Consider the following 14629-nt stretch of genomic DNA (forward strand, 5'->3'; position numbering starts at 1 on the left):
GGGTGTTCCTTTTCCTTCCATTAGCAGTTGTTAGGTTGAACGATCAGCCTCTATAAAGGCGCCTTCTTGGGGACAATGGTTAAATGCCGGCTTTGTTTTGTGCTGCAGGCGGTAGCTGTGACTACGGATGTATGCAGCAGATGTGAAAGCCAGGCTGGAGTCCTTGGAGATGAAGGTCTGGAGCTGGGACCCACGGTCACGGGCTTGAATGGAGGTCTGAACCACCCCAAGAACATGACAACAGCCCAGGATGGCCATGGGCAGGGTGCCACAGCCACTTGTTCAGCCTCCAACCCGAAGGCCCCCAAAATGGTGACATCCTCAGCATGTCAGAATGGAAGTTGCAAAAGCAGCCCCAGCAGCGACTCGGAAGCCGCAGAAAGCAGGCTCAGCCCTTCCAAGCTGGCACGTCTTTTCTCGGGAAGTCGGAAGAAGATGAGTGCCCACCCTGAGAGGCCTCGCTCGGTGGTCCTCGTGGGGAATTCCTCCACGTGGAATGCCTTGGCCTCCTTCCGTAAAATGGGATCTTTTAAAAAGTTGAAATCCTCTGTTCTTCAAGGAATTCAGAACCGGGAGTGGGCAGATGTTTCTAAGGAAGAGGCAGCAGGAGACCCAGGAAGGACTGCTCCCAATGGCACCATCACCATCTTGGGAAGGGGCCTGGCCAGGTGCCAATCCTTGGGCCCTGCAGTGGATGGAACCGGGTCTGACTGTTCGGACCCTGAAGACACGGAGGATGCCTTCCAGAGGAGCACGCACCGTTCACGCAGCATTCGCAGGGCCTATGGCCTGGGTCGCATCAGCCTGCTGGACCTGGGGCGGCAGCCAGCACCAGAGCCCGCCCTGTGTGAAATCCACGTGAGCGACCCTGAGCCCAGTGGCGCTGTCCCTCTACCACGCAGAAGCAAGAGCATCGACAGCTTGAGCATCCTGAAGAGCTCCTTCAAACGCAAGTCTGCATCCAACCTCACAGAACTGCCAGGCGACAGGCAGGTTCCCCCCAGGACCCTGAGCAGCTTATCTGCTGACTCCGAGAAGCCAGGTGGCTCCCAGAGGAGGACCAGACGCTGGAGGAGCCCCATCCGTGCCAAGGACTTTGACCGAGTCTTACGACTGGTGAGCAACGTCAAGGATGCGGCCTGGAAGAGGGAGGCCCCCAGGAGTGCAGCCCCCAGCCCCGGCCCAGGGGATGCGAACCCACCACTGGGACCACGCAGCAAGCTACACGATGACTACTCGCGCCACACCAGCAGCAGCGTGGAGCCAGATGTCAGGCGTGGTGGCCCTTTGTCCACACCCGGTGTCCCTGCACCATGCACTGTTGCAACCAACGTAGCTCAAGAACCCCACCTGGATGTGGACACCGCAGTATTCCCCCTGGAAACCAAAAGCGCTCAGCCCCTGGGAAATGATGAACCTCCTGCCAGCAGTCCCTCACCAAGTCTCACAGATCCTGAAGGGTTGAGCCAAGCCTCCAGTGAGGCAACTGCTGGCAGCCAGCTTCCCTTTGACCCTGTACAGCTTCCCACCCCTCTGAGGCCCACCACACCCAAGCCCCAAAGCCCTCAGAGCCCAGGGAGTACTAAATGCCCCAGTAGTGTAAGCGTGCTGTCCCTCAGTTCAGCAGACAGCGAAGAAAGGACAGAGGATACTGCCCACAGGCAGCTAGGACCTGTGCCCCTGCAGGATGCTGTGCGGACCACGGCTGGTGATGAGGGAAGACAAAGTAGTAACAGCTATTTTCCCATGAATCTCCATGGGGCAGCCAGTCCGGAAGAGAGGAAGGAGGAGGTAAGGGCCCAGATGCAATCCCTCTAGAGGGTGACAGTGTCAGGAAGGGTGCTTGTCTAGCAGTGTTCTGCCATTCACCCAGGGAGTTCCAAAGACTACTGGTTCTGTCTGTGCGAGATGGAAGTTGTTGAATTGGTTTACCTAGTTCTGGGGTGCTTTCTGATCTGCCACAGTGGTAGGTGCTTACTTGGCATGTACAAGGTACCAGGCTTGATCCCCAGCACCATGCTTCCCTAAAGGTAAACTTTATCTCGCTTAAATCCAATTGCTAATGAAAATGATTTGTTGATGTAGTGTTTATATTTACCACACCACTCACTGAAAAGATTTTTGAGTATCTACTATGTGCTGCTAGGCTCTGGAGGTTAGGAATTAATGAAACCACTAGAGTTTCTCAGAGTTTTCACATTTTGAAACTATTTTATTACCACGCATGATCTGTGTATTTGAAATTGTTTCTGTATCCTTTCCAACAGAGTGCTTGTAGATGCAGTTCTTTGTGTTAGAGAATGTTGCATGTCTTGAGTCTTTTATTTCCTAGGGATGAATTAGAAATGTGCAGCTCAGTACCTGTCAAACCCTGGATGATGCTTCTTCAAAGAGATTTTAATGATGACCATTGTACTTATTTTTAGGGTAGAGCTCCAAGCAGCTCATGGATCGAATCAGTGCATAGCTGTCAGAGCTACAAGAGCCATGTTCCCTTCACATCCTGTCAAACATCCAGACAATTTTACTTCACTGCACAAGCCTCGCTTTATAAGAACATTCAGTAATATCACCTTACATAGCTAGAAGACGAGTGTGCCCACGTGTGTGTTTTGTAAAATGTTCTCTGTATATTTTCCTAGACCATGTTATAGCTCTGAATTGGTGCTTGGAATAGGAGATTACCCCTTAGGAAATGGTCCCTCCCACTAAATCCTGGAGAGGACCAGCAGATGAATGATTGCACAGTTGGGCTTGCAAGCAGAAGCCAGGGCAGCCTGTGGATTAGCTGTTATAAATTTACTGAGAATGAGATCTTGCTCTGTAGCCCAGGCTGGCCTCAAAGTCATAGTCCCAGGTGCTGGGATTCAGATTGATGGGTACCACACTTCCATGCCTGGCAAATAGCTATTTTTGACCTTTGCTGGACAGAGACATTTAGATCATAGGGCCTTCAGGAAAGAACCTAGAAAGTAAATTACTATGTTAGACCCCCGAAAACTCAAGTATCCGGGGTCCCAGGCCACGTTCGCGGTCACCCCAATCACCAGGCAGATTCGAGAGCTTGCTGCAAACTGCACGAGGCTTTATTGTAATTTAACGAGCTAACCCCATGTTAGCTTGGGTCTTTCACCCACCCGCCATGGCGGACAGCTAGAAAAGATGGTTTGAAGCCGCTGCCTACAGATCTTTATAGGGCAGCGTAAGGGGAGTGTCTAGGGGTACGCGCAGGCTCACGATTGGTGTGCCTCCAGGCTTGGAGGGCTTGCCCTGTGTTGATTGGTCAACTGGTTGTTATGGCCCATAGGCCCTCCCAGGGTGGTTGCTATGCTCTGTGTGTCATTGCTGTGCGCTTGTCCGTAAAGCACACCCAGTGTCGTAAAGCATAGCGCCACCAGCTAACTTCTGATTGGTTCCTTGTCACGAGACAGGCATCTGACTTTCTAGTTTCTAGGACAAGGTCATAGAAGCACGTGTTCGGCCATTATGGCTGCCAAAAGGGAAGCCGGTTCCTTCAACTACAGAGTGCTTGGGGGAGATCCAAACCAGCTTTAAGGATACCCTGTCAGCAGAAGAGCAGCTACTTTGCTCTCTAGGCCCAGTATCGAAGATGTCCAGTATTGAAGATGATTTGTTCATTTGCATACTTAGAGAAGAAGTGTGACTCTCTTACAGGACACAGGCAGCCCTGGGAAGGAGTTTCAGCTCTGCTGACTTTGGAGGTTTTTATTGGCAAAAGGTTTTATCCAATCCTGAGCATGCTTGTCAGCTTTGTATCGGTACTGCAAAATGCTCAGGCCACTGGCTGGCTGTGGTTGCACACACAGTTAATCCCAGGGCCTAGGAGATGGAGGTAGGAGGACTGTGAAACCAACACCAGTCTGATACAACATGACTGCCTCAACAGTTTTGTTTCATTGATGGTTGTACTGGTTGAGATCAAAGACTGGGTAGCCGTGTTGGTTTGGCCCTCTGACAAGGGTTGCATATTGTGGCCTGGAACCCAAGTCAGTGACTGAGCACATCTCAAGATTTGAGGCAGGGGGGAAAAAAAGATTTGAGACAGAAAGAGAAAGGGTTAAGATCACATAGTCCCCATCAAGGACATTCCTCAAGTGACCTGAGGACCTCCCACTAGGGTCTCCCAGTATTTCACCCCAGGGAGTGAGCTTTATTTAACTTTGGACCTTTGGAGGGCCTTGAAGATCCAAACGAGCCTTTGTGAGAGCCCTCTCCAACAGACACTGCTGCCCCCATATTTTGGAGGCCCATCATTCTAGTAAAGGGTTTTTGTAAATCTGGCAGTTTCTATTATATTAAAGATAGGATCCTGGGGCTGAGGTAGAGTGCTTCCTTCCCATGCTGAGTGTGATCTCCAGGACAATATAAGCCCAGTGTGTTGTCTTGTGCCCTGTAATCTCATCCCTTGAGAGGTAGAGACAGGAATATCAGAAGTTTGAGGTCATTCTCAGCTACGTGTAGCCTTGGCTACATGGAACCCCATGTCAAAGCAAAACAAAACACAAAATAATTTAGGGGAAAATTGAACTGTCTTAGCCAGATTGCTATGAGAGAGGGGGGGGCGGGGCGGGGTTGGAAATAATGCTGCTGTCATTTGCAAAATACGGTCTCATCCTGCCACCTGGTGGTGAGTCTTGGTAAAGAACAGTGCTGGTTGCTCCTAAAAATTATTCCTTCTTTTAACAATGTCATTCAGAAGCTGAGTGTGCTGGCACAGATCTGTAACCCCAACATTGGAGAGGCAGAGGCAGGAGTTGTTCAGGTTCAAGGCCAACCTGAGCTGCATAGGAAGTTCTGTCTCAAAGACACACACACACACACACACACACACACACACACACACACACACACACACACACACACTCACTGACTAGTTGAAGGTGAAGGGCTGTCACTTTCTGGTAGTTCTTGCCCAGCACTTGCCAGGCCATGAGTTCCATCCTTGAACTTTAGAGATAAAGGCCTTTTGACATTTGTTTGTTAACAGTGTTCCCTAGAATGGTGGAGGAATCATAGTTTACAGTATTAATATAGAATATAGACAGAGACGATGTCTTTCTGCCTGTCTGCAGGCTAGAGTCATTGGCCATAAGTAATGAGCACCAGCTTTGAGCCCTTCCCAGCACTATGGTGAATCTTTGGTAAATGCTCCTAGTTTTATGGGATTCTGGCTCAGAAGATGCCATTCAGGTATCTTGGCAAACTGGGAAGTCTTGAACTTTTCCAGGTCTCCGTTGTTCCTAAGAGTAAGGAGTGACTAGCTGCCTGATAGGATTATGGGAGCCACGTAGTAACTTATGTTAACTGTTTTGAAATTATCCTTTTAAGTATGCGTTTTGCCTACATGTATGTTTGTGTGCCGTTGTGTGTGCCTGGTGTCCAAGGAGGCTTGAAGAGGATATTGGGTCTCCTGAAACTGGAGTTATAGATGGATGTTGAGTTGCCATGTGGATGCTGGGAATCGAAGTATGGTCCTCCTGTCCTCTGGAAGAGCAATAAGTGCTCTTAACCACCGAGCAATCTCTCCAGCGACTATCCCAGAAATCTATTTTTATACAACACTGCATTATACTTTCACAAGAAGTTGAGAAATTCTTTGAATAATTAGATTGGTTTCACGTTATTTTTTTTTGAGACAGTATTTTATTCCAGGCTGACCTTGAACTTCTGGGGGCTGGAGAGATGGCTCAGCAGTTAAGAACACTGCCTATCTATCCTTCCAAAGGTTCTGAGTTCAATTCCCAGCAACCATATAGTGTCTCACATCCATCTGGAATGAGATCTGGTGCCCTCTTTTGGCCTGCAGGTATACATGCAGGCAGAAAACTGTGTACATAATAAATAAATAAATCTTGAAAACAAACAAAAAAACCTTGACCTTCTGACCCTCCTGCCTCCACCTCCCAAGTGCTGGGATGACAGTGCAAACCACTGCACCTGTTTATGTAGAGCTAGTGGCCAAAACTAACAGCTTCAGTCACCAGTCCTTTAAGACTTGAGTCCCAGGATATCCTAACAGTGGTGAGCTCCATTCAGGGTTGGCACCAAGCCCTATATGGTTTGAATCTACCAGGTGCAAGAGACTGAAGCCAGGTAAAGCCCAATAAGGCACACAAATGACACTGAGATGTATTTGAGAATTGTCTAGCATGGGCTAAATCCCACAAAAGACATAAAGAAAATATAAAGATGAGTCATGGTTTGCTTCACCCACTTGTACAAAATTGGTACCAGAAGTTGCAGACTTGATAAGGGTGAGCACACATGGCTGAAAGGAACTGGGGTTCTGGGAGGTGTAGTAGGCTGGGCAGGTTATGTAGATCCCTGGTACTGTAAAGAACAGGGAGGAGTGTCATTTGATTTGATGTGGTAGAACGGTCCAGGTGAAGATGCAATAGTTATGGTCAGGTCACCCACACTCTCAGCCTCTGTGCAGAGAATCTGTGTTATCTGGTGAGCACCGAGGAGCCAGGAACCTGTGTGAACAGAGGGACAAGCCAGGCTCAGAGCTCTGAAGAAGAGATTTAGAAGGCAAGACCTCAGGAGGAAAGTTGCCAGCTTAGGTGAGGTGAGGGTGGACAGGAACTGAAGACTGAGCCTGATTGAGTAAAAGTCCAGGGTGTGAAGAGCACCCGAGAGCTGGTCGCATATCCTGTCTGTCAGCCACTGCCTTGTGCCAGACAAGGGGGCTGGGAGAAGAGGTTCCACTGTTGGCTTGGTACATGGTTTGCCAGTGGATTGTCATGGTAGCACTTGGGAGGCTGAGCTAGAGAAGCATCACTGAGTTCCAGGCTTGCTTGGGCTGCATAGTGAGGTCTGGGCTTGCCTGGGCTACAGAGTGAGGCCCTGTCTCCAAAGAATAAAAAATAAAGATGGTAGATGGTGAATGTTCTTCATGGGAGGATACTGACTTGGAGTTTAATTGCTGTGAAGACACACCATGACCACAGCAACTCATAAAGGAAAACATCTCATTGGGGCTGGCTTACAGTTTTAGAGGTTTAGCCCATTGTCGTAGGGAAGCATGGCAGGTGTGGTGCTGGAGAAGGGGCTGAGAGTTCTACATCCAGATCAGCAGGCAGCCGGAAGGAAGACTTGAGACACACTGGCCAGACTTGAGCTTCTGACACCTCAAAGCCCACCCCCTAGAGACATACTTACTCCCTAATAGTGCCAGTCCCTATGAGCCTGTGAGGCCATTTTCATTCAAACTGCCACAGACACAGCAAAACACCACAAAGTTAGAATTAATAAGTGAGACAAAAGTAGCAAATGGAGAGGTGCTTGAAGTGGGGCTCTGGCATGTTGAAGGCCTATAGCTGCTGGAAAGTGCTGGACATTCTGGGCTGATTGGGAGAAGGGTGGATGTTGTTATCTGAACTCCAGCCCTGCCTCTAACCTGGGAGTGACCAGTTCCTCCACACAGGCTACTGTGAGGTTAACCTGGGCCTGTCACATAGGCTGCTGTGAGGTTTACCTGGCCTAACCAATCCCTTCACACAAGCCGTTGCGAAGGTAAGCGGAGTAACACAGGTGTTTAGCCCACCTAACTTACTGTGGCTATCAGAGGCTTGCTTGCACCTGATGATGTCAGGCTACTAAACTGCTGTGTGCTTGGGGAACTACAGGTAGGCTAGCTAACTTTCATCCAGGTGGATGGGCGGAGAAATGGAAGATAAGATTGGTCAATAGGTCTGGATGTGATTAGAAAGGACCTGGCTTGGAGCTATGAGTTTGCACTTTACCCTGCAGGCACTGAGGAGTCAGAAAGAGCATGAGCAGACAGGGGGCCTGTGGAGTCAGACTTGACTGGACCAGCTTTGTAGAGAAGCTGTAGCCCTCCTCAGTCTGGTCCTGCACTGAGGGGAGGAGGTCATGGACTGCAAAGTCATTTAGCGTTTTCTATGTACAGGGGACAGAGGGTCAGGGACGCTTTGTATCACATGGGAAGTACTTTGTGTTTGGATGCCACCCACTCAACAAGCCAGAAACCTGGAAGACTGTGAAGCAAAAAGTACCCTGCTGCTAAAATAAACCGTCTCTCCCACTTAGAGCAGTATTTTTTTCCTGTCCAACAGGGAAACAGTAAATTCGGGGCAGTTTTCAGCTTGAATGAATGCCTCTCGGGTCTTCTGATGCTGCTGCTTTTGCACAGTTCGGAGGAGGTGCAGGAGACCCTGACAAGTCCTGAGATGTTGCTTCTGGGAGATTTTGATGGCATAGAAGTTATTTCACACAACCATTCCTGCAACCAGGAAGATGATGTTACATCTACAGAAATGGATGTAGCTAGGATACATGAAGCTCTGGGTTCAGCCCGCAGCACCCATAAACCAGGCGTGGAGGTGATCTACATACTGAGTTTAAGGACAGCCTGAACTATATAAGACAAAATAGAGGGAGGGAGGGAGGGAGGGAGGGAAAGAGAAGGAAGGAAGGGCGCACGCACGCACGCACGCAAGCACGCTGGTTGAGCACGATGGCTCAGCAGGTTTAGGCACTTTTTGCCAAGCTGACAGCCTGAGTTCTACCCCCAGAACCCTCATGGTGGAAGGAGAGAATCAGTTTTCACTGGTTGTCCTCTGGCCTCCACACTTGAGCCACAGCACTCATGTGTATGTACACATGCCTACAAATCAATAGATGGCTTTTTTAAAAAATATGTATGTTTAAAAAGGAAGCAAAGGGAGACATGTAGTGATACCAGAAAATCTGCTCCAGATTGGCTGAGCCACTTTATGGAGATGTGATGGGCAGCTGCTGTAACAGTCCAGTTAGGAACTTTCGTCTCCCAAAACTTCCCCCAGGCCTATTTAGAGTCTCTGTGTGCTCACAGCCCAGAAGCGGCAACTTCTGATTGGATCTGTGTCACTGTGTCTTTCTAATCCAGTGCCATAGCCACTGGGCCATCACAGCTGCTTGTTGTGGTTTTATTTGCTGGATTTTGTTTTGTTTTTGAGTTAGGGTTTTACTATATAGCCTGTGCTCGCTAGAATTCGATATGTACATCAGGTTGGCCTCGAACTCACAGAGATACACCTGCTTCTGCCTTCCGAGAGCTGGGATTAAAGGTGTGCGCCACCATGCCTTGCTGTGCTTTTTCCTGGTGATTTTTGTAAGTTTCAGACTCAGGGAGCTATCATGTGATGTGTTATCTTTTGAAACCAATGTTTTCCAATGGCATATTGTGCTGGGTGTTTACATGTATCATAGCAGGTTTCATGGTTCAATTCTTTATTCCTTTTTAGCCCAATAGTAGGTAGATCACATCTTGTTTATCCATATGTGGTCACACAAATACAACACTAGTGAGACAGAGACAAGAGGATCTCTGTAAGTTCAGGGCCTGCCTGGGCTATGTATTCAGACTAGTAAATAAAACAAAGCAAGGTGTTAGAGTTTTGGAAAGATGCAGAACCAACAGGGATATATAAGAGACGTGCTATGGAATGGCTGCTTCAAGGGTGGAGACAGAGTCCCACCGTCTGCCATGTCATGACGGAGACCCAGCAAGCTACTGATGTATTTCAGTCTAAGTTTGAAGGCCTGAGAACAGAGCCAGGATGTGAATGTCAGTCCTGGAGTTGATGAGTCAAACTCTAATGTGAGATAAGAAATTGGAACCCCACTCAATGAGGATGAGTGCCCATTCCTTGAGCCCTCTCTCTGGAATAGATGGAATCTGCCGGTACCTAGTGGTGAGGATGGATCTTTTTACCCCACCAATTGACTCCCATGCCGACTGGGAAAACCCTCACAGAAACCTCAGAAAGAATGCTTTACTGGCTATCTGGGCACCTCGAGGCCCATCAAAGGGGCATACACTATTAGCCACCACATATAAATTACAGATAGTTGTTCATAGTCTACCCTGCTTTATCATGTCTTCTGAAGTGTTATTGAAGTTTCAAGATGCTTATTTCCCAGTTCTGAGCATTGAACCCAGGCCTCCAAGAATGCTAAGCAAGCGCTCGCACTCAGCTACACCCACAGCCAAAGTTTCTTCTAGGGCTAACTTTTTTTTTGTCTCTTGAGATAGCCCTACTATGTGACTCAGGCCTCTACAACACCTTGTCCTCTTGCCTTATCTAGCGGGGTTTACCAGTGTGCTCTATCACATCTACCTTGGATGTGGCTTCTTCTCTTAAGATTGTGTTTGCATTTATTTATTGTGTACCACAACATGCATGTGGTGCTCAGAGGACAGCTTAGGGGAGGAGTCAGTTCTCACCTTCCTCCATGTAGGTCCCAAGGCTTGAACTCAGGTGGTTAGATATGGCGGCAGACCCCTTTGTGCTTACATTTGTTTTCTCCTCCTAAGAGGCTTTTAGCTGTGCCCCCTACAGCCACCGCCGCCACCACCACCACCACCCTGCTTATTTTTCCTTTTTTGGAGGAAGAGAAAAATCTAAAGTGAAAGTGGAACTCAACATGGTAGTGCATGCCTGTAACCCTGGTACTCAAGGCAGGAGGATTGCCATAAATTTCTGGACAGCCTGTTTATATATGGAGACTCTGCCCTTCGACCTCTATCCTCTCCCCTCCCCCACAAAAGGAAAAGAAAACAAGAAAAGGGTTATTTTCAGAAACCCAAAATTAGACATTCGGACCCTGAGTCCATGTGAAGCAGCCCTTTATTTGTATAACTGAGTCATTTTCCAACTCGGTCTTTTCAAAAGTTGTTTCTATCTGCCCTGAGAAGTTCTTTGCTTGTTACCACACACAAAGACACTCTCTCTACAGTGACAGGTTTCACAGCATTCTGATGGACCCTTAGTGTCTGACGGACTAGGACTCCATGATAAACACTTCTAAACTGGGAATGCTGGCACAGACCAGAGGCTCAGGGAGGCCTCCCTGAACTATATAGTATGTTTCTGGCCAGCGGACTGGGACTCCATGATAAACACTTCTAAACTGGGAATGATGGCGCAGACCAGAGGCTCAGGGAGGCCTCCCTGAACTATACAGTATGTTTCTGGCCAGCCTGGGCTACATTGGAGACCCTGTCTCAAGAAAATAAATAAAATAAAAGCAACTTCCTAAGATTGTTTTTAAAAGCTGAAATCTGAAGAATGCCAGCGTGCGCTTGGTTGTGGGACTTCTCGAGGCTCATTTCTAGGCTAGTTTGTGTCTGGTGAAATGTCACCAGAGAGGATGTGCCCTTTGAAAGCTCCAGGGGCAAGCCTGTGGTGAGTGCCTGTAGGCCCCGGACTCGTGAAGGCATAGGGGAGACCTCGTTTCTAAAAAATAATGGGGAGCGGGAGGGGTAAAAATCACACACAGCTGCCTTCCTGAGCACAGTCCTCATCCCGCCTTCTAAAATTCTCATGACAATTACTTATGGAGTAAGTGTTTTGATTTGGTGCATGGATGCATGGATGCTGTGTAATAATCATAGCACAGTAACAAGCTGTTTCCATTGCCTTTTCTGTTTTAATTTTTTCCTTTTGAAAATTTATTTATTTCTTATCTGTATAATGTTCTGCCTGCATGTATACCTGCAGGCCAGAAGAGGGCACAAGATCTCATTACAGATGGTTGTGAGACACTATATGATTGCTGGGAATTGAACTCAGGACCTCTAGAAGAGGAGGCAGTGCTCTTAACCTCTGAGCCATCTCTCCAGCCCTGTTTATTTTTCTTGTTTGTTTAGTTATTTGAGACAGAGTCCTGATTTGAACTCCCAATCCTCCTCCTACATCTATCCTTTTGAGAGGAGGAGGAACACTATTTTGCTGTTCTCAGGCTGCCGTCAAGCTCCTGATACAAACTCCTGACACTCCAGGCCCAGGGCACTGGACCAAACGTTATAGAAGTATTTTTTTTAATTTGTTTCCTTATTTTTATTACAAATACAGTGTTCTGTCTGCATATTTGCCTGCACACCAGAAGAGAGCACCAGATCTTATGATAGATGGTTGTGAGCCACCATGTGGTTGCTAGGAATTGAACTCAGGACCTCTGGAAGAGCAGTCAGTGCTGTTAACCTCGGAGCCATGTCTCCAGCTCCTAAAAAGTATTTTTAATCATTGGGTGGAGTTACTTTTTTCTCTCTCCAATCTACAGGATGGTTAAAGGCCACTTACTCTGCCGCCGAGTCACGTCCCAACCCCAGCATATCATACTAACGTTATGAGTAGCATTAATAAACTTTCTAGTGTTTATGAAAGCCTGGGCTGGGGTATGGCTCAGTAGTCGAGTGTTTTGTCGGGCGCATGTCCGATCCTCAGCACTCAAAAGAATATGAGATAATCACATTAATGTGAATCGTGGTCATAGTATTTTGAAAGTGACTTGTTTAATTTGGGCCTAATAAGCCTTAACTGAAATCCTGAAATAAGAAAAGTAAATTTCAGTATTCTTTTCTGGGGGAAGTTCTTGCCGCTGGCTAAGAAATGTGTTCTAGTGTATGTGTTTTGTTGCCAATTTTCTCTCTCCCAGGCTTTGCTGTGATAAGATCAGAATGGAAATTTCTTTCTGGCTGGGAGGGTGACAGGTGTGCCATCTGCATATGTCTGCAGGGGTTGTAGACAATTTCAGGCGGTTTATTTGGTAGAGGGAAATGAGGGCAAAAGTGTACATTCTGTAAGCTGGTTATCGAACATAGCCCATGTTTCTCTGTTGGTCTGCTGGTCTGTGCTGTTGGAAGGGAGTGCTCCCTTCCTGTGGAATGGCATCCTTATGCCCAGGGACAAATTTAAGGCTTGGGGAGAGGAGAAGTTACAAGGAGACTGTGGGAATTTAAGGGAGGGACTGTCTGGATAAAGGGGACAGAGACCTTAAACACAAAAGCAAGTCTTCTCTTTCTGAACATGTTAATATGCCTTTGGGGTGTGTGTGTGTGTGTGTGTGTGTGTGTGTGTGTGTGTGTGTGTTTGTCCTGCTGTGTATCCCAGGTTGGCCTTGTCCTCTGCACCCTCCTGTCTCTACCTGCTGGGTCACAAGTCCTACTTATGCACTCTGAAAATTTGTCATTCACCTGGGATCTTAGGAGATCTCACTTGAAATCATAGGACATCTATGTAAAACTCATACCTGTGCACGCCATTAGTTTTCATTTAGGGAATAAAGTCCCTAATGCATCCCTAATCCAAATGTTTGAAAGCCAGAATATTCCAAATTCCATGTCAGTGTTGAGTACTGACATGATCACACAAGTGAAACTGTTTTGTGCACAAAACTGTTAAAAAAAAAAAAATAGCCCATAGATTACTGTTTCCACCATGTGAGTCCGAGGGATAAAACTCGCCGGGTCCTCGCCGGGTGTTGGTGGCGCACGCCTTTAATCCCAGCACTCGGGAGGAAGAGGCAGGCGGATCTCTGTGAGTTAGAGGCCAGCCTGGTCTCCAGAACGAGTGCCAGGATAGGCTCCAAAGCTACACAGAGAAACCCTGTCTTGAAAAACAAACAAACAAACAAAAATTACTTTTGGGCTGGCTATAATCTGGCGTATGTGAAACAGTAGGGAATTTTGCTTTTAGACTTGGACACTGTTTAGTATGTGTTTGTATTGCTTTGATAAAGCCTGTGACCAAAAGCCACTTGGGGAGGAAAGGGTTTATTTCACCTCCTATCCTGCAGTCCATCATGAAGGGGAAGTCAGATAAGCAGAGGCTGTGAAGGAACACTTCTTACTGGCTTTCTCCTAATGGCTTGCTCAGTGTGCTTTCTCATACACCCAGGCCTATCTGTTCAGAGGTGGCACTGCCCCCAGTGTGCTGGGTCCTCCCACGTCAATCATTAGTCAATAAAGTGACCTGCAGACTTGCCTACAGGTAATCTGATAGAGGCGTTTTTTTTCTTAGTGGAGGTCTCCCTCTTCCCCCAAATAATTCTAGCTTATGTCAAGTTGACAACAAAACAAAACTAACCAGGACAAACCCATCCCTAAGATCTCTCTTTGTTTGCATGCGAATACTCTAGGATCCAAAAATAATCTTGTATAAACTGAGGGCATGACTGCTCCAAGGTATTATTGAGGGGGAAGGTTTTTATTGTAGATGCCAAGGAGCGAACAGCCAGGGACATCTGGAAGAGTCCAGAGCAGAGAAAGGAAGTAGGAGATTGAACATGGCCAGCAGACTGAACCAGTCCTTGAGAGGAGAGAGAGAGAGGGAGGGAGGGTGAGAGAGGGAGAGAAAGAAGGGGTTAAGAGAGAAAGACAAAAGAGAGAGCACATGGCCAAATGGCAGTGTTAAAAGGGAATGAGAGACTGGGGGAGGAAACCAGGTGAGAAGAGCCATGGGTACTTGTTATACCAAATGAACCTGGGGGGTCAGCATGCGCTTTCGTATGCTCATGGCACCATAGATAGCCACTTGTCCCCAGTTTCTTTTAGACCTGACCAATCTGAAATGCTCTGATCCTAGTGTGAAGATACGCATGTCATAATTTTAAATAAGGATTTGGGTTTTTGTAAGGAGTAGGTTTCACCTCCGACTTCATTTTGCTGAAGTGGTACATTGGAAAGGCGCCATAAGCTCCTTGGCTTTTTGAGGTAGATTCTCCCAAGTCCTTTCCTGCAGGGTGGTCAGGAAGGTTAACTACGGAAGCATGAGTTGGGGCACTCAGGCAGGAAAACTGCTCTCTACATCACTGCAGAGTG

General features: G+C 47.6%; 1 protein-coding gene across 2 annotated transcripts in view; it reads left to right on the forward strand.

Annotated features, from left to right (window-relative positions):
• Nucleotides 1-219: 219 nt before the first annotated feature.
• The window catches only part of Spata13 (spermatogenesis associated 13), an 82040-nt gene continuing 67630 nt past the window's right edge, over nucleotides 220-14629 (forward strand). Inside the window, exon 1 of one of the 2 annotated variants that reach the window (XM_035452281.1) lies at nucleotides 220-1797. In XM_035452281.1, the coding sequence (XP_035308172.1) occupies nucleotides 235-1797 (1563 nt within the window). In that variant the 5' untranslated portion in view covers nucleotides 220-234. The remainder of the gene's footprint in view (nucleotides 1798-14629) is intronic. The other variant, XM_035452282.1, reaches the window with a different exon arrangement.

This window comes from Cricetulus griseus (assembly GCF_003668045.3).
Source record: "Cricetulus griseus strain 17A/GY chromosome 1 unlocalized genomic scaffold, alternate assembly CriGri-PICRH-1.0 chr1_1, whole genome shotgun sequence".
NCBI lineage: Eukaryota > Metazoa > Chordata > Mammalia > Rodentia > Cricetidae > Cricetulus > Cricetulus griseus.